Source organism: Dunckerocampus dactyliophorus, chromosome 11 (genome assembly GCF_027744805.1).
Source record: "Dunckerocampus dactyliophorus isolate RoL2022-P2 chromosome 11, RoL_Ddac_1.1, whole genome shotgun sequence".
Lineage (NCBI taxonomy): Eukaryota > Metazoa > Chordata > Actinopteri > Syngnathiformes > Syngnathidae > Dunckerocampus > Dunckerocampus dactyliophorus.
Genome location: NC_072829.1, coordinates 31,401,438 through 31,410,514, shown reverse-complemented (window position 1 = coordinate 31,410,514; position 9,077 = coordinate 31,401,438). Strand labels below are relative to the sequence as shown.

General features: G+C 42.8%; 1 protein-coding gene across 1 annotated transcript; it reads right to left on the bottom strand.

The window, feature by feature from the left end:
- Positions 1-4,894: 4,894 nt before the first annotated feature.
- LOC129189806 (ADP/ATP translocase 3) lies at positions 4,895-9,077 on the bottom strand. Its single transcript, XM_054791903.1, has 4 exons — positions 8,856-9,077; positions 6,992-7,478; positions 6,791-6,931; positions 4,895-5,289 (listed from the first exon to the last, which is right to left on the bottom strand). Exons 1-4 carry the CDS (start codon positions 8,964-8,966, stop codon positions 5,132-5,134), a joined length of 897 nt encoding a protein of 298 aa, XP_054647878.1. The 5' UTR covers positions 8,967-9,077; the 3' UTR covers positions 4,895-5,131.

The following is a 9,077-nucleotide window of genomic DNA, read 5'->3' as shown; positions in this document are numbered from 1 at the left end:
ACACTGTGATTGGCTGATTATTCTTCGCGTGTCACTTGGGGAAGGGGCGACATCTACTGACCAGTATATGTACTGACATATCATAGATAGATAGTGTAGATATAATTGGAGTGGATACTGTAGATACTGTAGATATTTATTCTATCTATCTATTTTTCCCCTTTTTCCCCTTTTTCCTTTTGTTTCCCCTTTTTTCATGAAGATGCAGCTTCAACCATCCCGCCATATGTAAACTTGGCCATATTTCTCATTCATGTATAAAGTGAATGGTCATGTGACAAGAGTCTTACAAAAATGGAAGTGTATGTGTGAGTTTTGAAACAATAAAATTATTTGCACTGATTTTTTTTTTACCTATAAACTGAATTTTTATGAACTGAACACCATATTTTACCAAATTGATTTTTTAATTTTTTTTTCTTGTTAAATTTTATTCCGTTAAATTTTTTAGCATAGTTTGATGTAAAAAAAAAATCATAAATTCAACACAATAAATTCAGTTACATAAATTCAGAGTCTAAAAAAATCTTTGGTGATAAAGAAACAAATGAACCTTCTTAATAGATGTGCATTTCAATAAATGCCAAAAAGTTTGAAAAGTGAATCTACTGCTGTAGTTCAATTTCAAAAGTGAAATTCTAATATTCTATACTTCACTTTCAGATTTACTGGAGTGGGGAAGATAAAACAAAACAAAAGAAGGACTTACCACTTCCCCACGGAATGGGAGGATAACTTTTTTCACTCTGTCGGGCATCCATGCAGCGTGACGCTAATGCGATGTGATGTCATGTTTTATCAATCATTACTGACTTCTGGTGGCCACAATGCAGTACTACATCTCCCTTGTCTTTCAACAGTTTTGGACTAATAATGGACCACAGTCAACCATGAAAAAGCCATCGTTTATTCATTCGTTCGTTTTTCAAACACCTTTATAGGATGAGGCAGCAATATTCCAGCTTGGTACTTTGAGTCAGCACCACTGATTTAAAAACATTCTGAGTCAGGACCACTGATTTAAACCAATGCGATTCTAAAACAAGAACGTGATCTTGTGCAACGGGGGAATTTCACTCTCAAGAGTTTGGAAGAAATCCAATTTCAACTTCAACATACTCATTTTAGCCTCTGGTAAACTTTGGAACACTAATGGCACAAATCTAACCATGGGTGTGTTTCCCCCGCCTCCCAATATGCATAAATTAAGAAGAATATATCTTAAAACAGCCGAGAGGAGGAAGAAATGAAGCAAAGTAACTTTAATAAATAGTCCTGTGAGGATGTATTTCTCACGAGATTAAAACGTCACGACATTTCTCGTTCACACAAAAAACTGTCTTGCGATAATAAATAACGAAATGAATCACACGATGAATGATGACTTTTTACGATGTACATATATATGCATAGCTAAAAAAAAATTAGAGGAACACTTCGAAAACACATCAGATCTTCCTGTCTTCATTTTACTTTGACCACTGCAAAAAGTCAGCATGTCATAAAGAATCTTTGTCTTCCTTCTAAGTTTAGGATTTCTAAAGGCACAGCCATATAGTATGTCATTTACTGTAGTCTTATAATAATCATCATATTCATTATTAGTACTATCATTATTATTCCTCTCCTTGTCCAGTAAATACTTCCAGTCTGGGATCAATTCATCTGCAAACAACCACCCTGGTGAGAATATTACTGATACCGTATAGCGATACCACCCTGGTGAGCATAGTACTGATACCGTATAGCGATACCACCCTGGCGAGAATAGTGCTGATACCGTATAGCGATACCACCCTGGTGAGAATAGTGCTGATACCGTATAGCGATACCACCCTGGTGAGAATAGTACTGATACCGTATAGTGATACCACCCTGGTGAGAATAGTGCTGATACAGTATAGTGATACCACCCTGGTGAGAATAGTGCCGATACCGTATAGCGATACCACCCTGGTGAGAATATTACTGATACCGTATAGCGATACCACCCTCGTGAGAATAGTACTTATACCGTATAACGATACCACCCTGGTGAGAATAGTGCTCATACTGTATAGCGATACCACCCTGGTGAGAATAGTGCTCATACTGTATAGCGATACCACCCTGGTGAGCATAGTACTGTCACCGTATAGCGATACCACCCTGGTGAGAATAGTGCTGATACCGTATAGCAATACCACCCTGGTGAGAATAGTGCCAATACCGTATAGCGATACCACCCTGGTGAGAATAGTACTGATACTGTATAGCGATACAATCCTGGTGGGAATAGTACTGATACTGTATAGCCATACCACCCTGGTGAGAATAGTACTGATACTGTATAGCGATACCACCCTGGTGGTGATATCACCTGATGAGCTCTGTAGAGCTGCCACTCAGTACAAGCATACAAGCACAGGGTGGAGTCCCAGCAGCATTACCCCAATGAGGAGCCAATGATGAATGAAAGAATGAGAGGATGATGAATGTGATTAGATGTTTGTTACTGTGCCATCCAATAGGATGTCGAGGACATGAATTAAACAAATGTCACAAGGTCACGACCCGGCTGAGCCACGATGACGCAATTCTGTCTGACAGCTGACATTACGAAACGAGCCTGATCCTTTAACAGCCCAGTGTGAGTAATACATTCACCTCAACTACACCCACGACTCACCTTTGACCCCTTGATAAAGCCCTGCATGCTTGGCACCAGAACCTGACGGAGGCTCCAGGGCTCTTGCATGCACTTTGCATGGGCACAACACCTTTCGATCATCGCTAAATAGACATCATATCAAAAGCTAAAGAGCGATGATATCCAGAACACGGATGTTTAAATTCAACATATTTGATATCAAATGTGAGTAAGTAAGTGTAAGTAGTCGGGGTGTCACAAGATCTCGTGGGATTCAAATGTGACAAGATTACTCTTTCAGAAAAAAAAATGTCTTGTCCTGTTATTAATATATATATATTTTTTTAATCACAAAGCGTCCTTTGATTCTAATGCAGAAGCTAGCTTGCTAAGTTACAAAATGGCAACCAGAACTGAAGGTCAGCGACGGGGCCCGTTTATGATGAAAAATGTTAACACAAAACACGTTTTTATAGTTTTACATGCATAAAAAAATTCCAAATGCGCTTAAAAGAAGAACGAAAGACATAAATGAACATTTAAGGTTACTCATGATTCTTGATGCAAGTGTTTCCAAAGACATGATGTAGCAGCCAGACGCCACACGGACGCCATTTTCCTGTTTTGTCATCAGTTCTTTCTTGAATTCAGTCGTGTTGATCAAAATGCTGGGCTCCATTTTGGGTTACTGAGGTCAGAAACACGATTGGATTGAAGCAATAACTCGAGCAAAACAGGAAAGTGGTGTCCGTGTGGTGTCTCACTACCTCATCGCGTCCACATCAACAATCACGTTCTCAATGAAGGTAAAAGCAACTAAGTAACCTTGCAAGTTCATTTATTCCTTTTATTCGTCAATGATATGCATTATGAATTGTTCACTGCATGTAAATCTACAAAAACCTGTTTTGTGTTAGCATTTTTCATCATAAACGAGCTCCGTAGCCGACTTCCTCTTCTGGTTGTATTTCATAACTTAGCAAGCTAGCTTCTTTGTTAGAAGCTAAGGATGTTTTGTGATAAAAACAAAAGGATCATTTCCAGCTAAAAAGGTACCCATTCAATTAACGCAAATGGGCTTTTGTCACAAAATGTGGGTATCGTGTGGACATGAACAGCAAGTGCTGTGTAATAGTCTAATCCGAGCGTGTTACACGAGAGCCGCATACAGAAAAATGGAAGGATTTGCATGCCGCTGTGGTATTGCTTTGGTTTATGAAACACTAAAGCAGGTCAACATTCGCATGCTACGCCATGCTAACTTTTTTTCTTTAGAGTGTGGTCCTAAACGTCCTTTGTAATGTTCTGATGCAGGTTCATTTTATTTTAAAGACAAAATTAACCACAATTTGGACACCCCTGTCATAAAAATCAGATCCACACATAAACAGCTGCAGGAATGTTTGGGAATCCACAATAATGAGGGTAATGACGTCATACCGATAAATCCGATAACATAAAAAAAAAAAAAAAACTCTAACCCTAACCCGAAATTTAAAAAAACGCTCCAATGAGGAGAGATTATCAGTATTGTGTGGGTGAGCAAATCAAGCGCTGCTTTGTTGTCCTGCCTGTGATGTCAACAGCCTGTCGTAACTTCCCCTGACCTCACTTGTAAACAAACATTCCCTTTCGGAGTAAGGATGTTGTACCAAATCCTTCGCGATGAGGGGGGAAAAAAAACAAAACATCAAGCACACAAAAAACCTCACCTCCCCTCACTTTGAAAAGTGCAAAAGGTTTGCCAGAGACCTCCGTGGCGTCACGCCGGCTACTCAGAGTGTGTGCCCGAATACAGTGCACCTTGCTGGGCCACAGCAGGTGGCTCCTCCCCCTCTGTACTCTGGTTCTCCTGGTATTAGTGATGTGGTCGTAGTAATGTCATCTTTTTGGGTCAGGATCAGGACTAGCTTGCCTCCCATTTTAAAAGTAAATAATGTCAGGCGTGTCTGTACTGTGGAAGGGTTAAAAAGTCACACAACCCAAGGTGAAAGTCTCGAGTGGATGGAAGCTTGGCAGGAGATAAGTCAAATTAGAACGCCCGCGGCAGGTAATCCTGCCCGCCGTCGCCGCTCGCGCCGCTAAATCTGTACGTGTAAAGTCAGACTTTCTGGCAAAGTGACAGGTGTGCGTCTTAGATGTCGTACGATCCACGGGCCAACCTTCACGGCTGATTTTGGCTCACCGCCAAATACAACCTGGCTGTTCTGTAGAAGGTGCACATGCTGCGAAGGTCGCTCGTTCATGCAGAAAAAGGTCAAGATGGAGGTTCATTCAGTAGCTTTATTTCTCTTTTTCTGCTTCCTTGGGAGAAGGGAACAACATTTTGATGTGGGCCAAAGCAGAAGGAGAAAACAAAAAAAACATGAGCCAAAGGGTGCGTGGCAGCTTCCCGCCCTGGTGCAACTAGTAGCCAAATACTGGTTGGTCCATAGAAGCACACTAGTAGCCTCTCAGTCCATCCCAATGTACAAGATATGTTACAGTTAAACAAACGCAACATTACAGAACCTTCTTGAGCTCGTCGTAAAGGACCAGCACAAAGGCGCCGCCCATGCCTCGCAGTACGTTGGACCACGCTCCCTTGAAGAAAGCCTTGGGGCCCTCGTCACGAGCGATCTTTCTCCAGCAGTCCACGGTGCCGCTGTACATGATGTCGGCTGGAAGGGAGGAAAAAAAAAGAAGGTCAGGCTGCCTTCACACTGCAGGGTACGATGCCCAGTTACCTTTTTTTGGGTTAGGGTTAGGCAACGTCACACGCATTTCCGTGTGTTTACAGAAGTAAAGACTGCTGCAGCGTGTGCTCTGGTGATATACCACTGATTTCATTTCCGATACGATACTGGGTAAAATTCAGGCTGGTATCGGCGATACCGATCCGATACTTTGTGCAAATACTAGGCGTGTCACGAGATCTCTCGCTAGATTAAAATTTTGTCATTCAAAAAAAAAAAAAATCTTGTGGGCACTCGCTAGGCCTGGGATGATGATAAATGAAGGTGCTGAAAGCAATGCACAGAGTGAACTCTCTTCCTGCCTGTTTGGAGGCGAAATACGAGGAAAACAGGCGCACAATCAATGAAAACCAACTTCAATATACTGACATGTGCATGCCAGTATATAATCCCAGCCCCCTTTTGCCAGACATGCCAAGGAACTGCTCATCACTACACCAGCTGACACCAGCAGAGCTTCCTGGGTCAGGCAAGATGGCGGGAACAGTGGAGAGCAGCAGAACCTTCCAGGCTCCACTGCTACATTGAGGACTGCATAGACGTCCCTGGTGAGCATACCAACGAGGCCTGGAGCCTGGGGCTATCCACACAAACCTTTTCAGGTCAAAACGGAAAAGTATTTCATGCTTTCAGCCTTTCATCCACACGGAAACAGCGTACTGGGTGACCTGGAATGGTATTTTTGAAAATGACTTCCAGAGTTGGAAAATCTGACAACCCCGGCTTGTCATTTCTGTACAGGCGGCCGAACCACTGTTTTACAGAAACGACGTCAGGTGACCAGAAGTGAGCTTTGACGACAAGCCAACGTAATATCGGAATATTTCCACGAACGAGACTCAGCCCAGTCGACATTCTTCAGATATTTTGTTGTCTTTGTGTTCACAGCGCCACACGTTGGTGTGCCTGGTGTATTACGTCATTTTCACTCAGTGATGCGTTCCCGTCCGGATGCAACTGTTTACTAATCAAGATGCCAAAAAAATACAAATCCCAAGAATGTTCCCGTGTGGCCAAGGCCAAACTCTCTCCCGTTTGAGGGCGAGAGCGAGAGAAACTCACCCAGCTTTTCACAGCCTGCTGTGGGCAGACGGTCCTATTGAATTCAGATCGAGCAACCCATAGAGTAACCCATTTATAATTGTGCCCAAAACCGAATCCTCTACTTTAAAGCTGCTCCCCCTAGGCTTTGGTTTGCTGCTTTTGGTAAGGACCTGGGATGATTTACTCATTGATTAGTGATCAGAGGGACCTGACTTCTGACAACTTGCTTGTTTTGGACCATTTTGGCTGTGTGCTGATTTATTTTCAGTGGATAGTAAATCTGTACTGCGATACAAGCTGTACACTGAGTAGGTCCGGTCTCGTCCCTTGAGAAGATTTAATGAAATGTGAGGGGTGGAAGAAGACAGTTTGTTGCCAATACCTCCTTTGCGTCCAGACTGCATCATCATGCGACGGCGGACGGTATCGAAGGGGTAGGACACGAGACCGGCGACGGCGGTCACAGATTGAGCGATCATCCAGCTCACAACAATGTGTGTGTTCTTGGGGTCAGGAAGCATGCCTGCCAAGAAAACACAAGGTTAGCAAAGCGGAGAGAAGGAGCGAGACGATGCCACCTCACCCTTGGCTGTGTCGTAGATGCCAAAGTAAGCAGCCCTGTAGATGATGATGCCCTGCACTGAAACACTGAAGCCCTGGTACAGTCCCTTGATGCCATCAGACTTGGAGATCTTCACCAAGCAGTCCCCCAGGCCCTTGAACTCGCGCTCTCCTCCGGCTTTGCCCACGTCCGCGGCCAGACGCGTCCTGGCAAAGTCGAGGGGGTAGACGAAACACAGCGAGGTGGCCCCGGCCGCGCCGCCGGAGGCCAGATTGCCCGCAAAGTACCTCCAGAACTGCTTGTGCTTGTCCACACCATCCAGGAAAATCTTCTTGTATTTGTCCTTGAAGGCAAAGTTGAGGGCCTGAGTGGGGAAGTATCGGATGACGTTGGCTAGGTTCCCCCTCCAGAATGAGAGGAAGCCTTGCTCCTTGGGGATACGGACGACGCAGTCGATGATGCCCTTGTACTGCTTGTCCACGGCGATCTGTTTGCTGGCATGTTGGACCTGGGAAGACAGCAGCAGGGCGGCCATCATGACTTCATAATGTCACTGAACACGTGAAAGCTTTGCAATGTCCTCACGTGTTCACACCATCACTTCAACTATTCACACCTCCGTGCGGCAACCCTTGTGGTGACCTTGTCTCTTCAAAGACCACACCAGCACCGTTCAGCTGGTGGCCCGCTGGATAAATACGGCCCGTCAATGGCAACAGAGCGGCCCTCCCGTTTAGTTCAACACTTTTGCAGCAGATTCCCAATGACCCGTGAGCTTTTGCCATATACCGTAGAGCATCTTTGTTTTTAGCAGTACAGTAGTTCCTTCAACACAAGCAGAGTGCTCCTGTTATACAAAGGATCTTTGACAAGCTTTTTTTGAAGTGGGTCCAGAGCATTTATGTTATATAGAAGATCTTTGGCCAGCATTTTAGCAGTGAGTCCTCAAAAACAGCAAAGCGTTTCTGTTGAAGAAAAAAGTCATATTCTAAAGGACAAAAAGGTTTAAGCTCGTAATATTATGAGGAACACTAATGTTGTGTTAGTGGCATGAAGTGAAATATTAAAAGAAAATTATGTTGCACAAAGTTAGAATGTGGCAAAAATAAAGTCATAATATTACGGGAATAAAGTCAGAATTACAAGAAGAAAATTTACAAGAAGAAAGTTGAAAACGTGGGGGAGCTGTCATTTTATGAAAATAATGTCAAAATATTAGAAGGATAACAATTTCACAAGAAAACATAATACACCGGCAAAAATAGAAAAATCTGCAGAAATTTAACAAGAATAAAGTCAAAATATTAAAGACAAAAAAAAAGAAAAAGTCTGAATTTTACAAGAATGACATGGTAATATTATGAGCAGTCATTTTAGGAGCATACATTTGTAATATTAGAGAACAAATATGTTGAAAAAAAAGTCGGAATATTACAAGAAACAATTTTTGGAAAATTAGGTTGCGGAAAAAGTTATACGAGAATAACATTAAAATATTATGGGATTAAAGTCACAATTACAAGAACATTTACAAGAAAAAAGTGGAAATAGTTGGAAAATTAAAAAAAACAACTGCTGAACTGAGAACAAACTCACAATTTTATTATATTGATTTATTGGCCTGCAGCACATTCTAAAAATATAATTTTACAAGAAAACAAAAACAAAAAAAAGCAGCAAAAATTGAAAAACCTGCAGCCATTTTACAAGAATAAAGTCCAAATATTAAGAGAAAAAAGTTCCAATTTACATAACATGGCTCCTCCATTGTGCCCCCCCCCCCCCCCCCCATTTGTTCAACTCTTACCAAGCTCTTCCCGGGAGTGGGGATGCACCATCTTTGCAGCTAAGTTAACGTTTCAGAAGACGCCGTTACACGACTCACCTGCAGCAGGAGCTTGACTCTCTCGATGGGGGCAACGGCAGTTTTGGAGATGGCTGCGGCGATACCACCCGCCAAGAAGTCCTTGGCGAAAGAAATGGCTTGTTCACCCATCCTCCTGTGCTCCTTGAAACAAATGAATGAATGAATGAATGAATGAATGAATAAAGTCTCTCGGTCAGGGTGGTTCGCCGCTCGGGGTGAAATGGCCGAGTTCACAGAGGG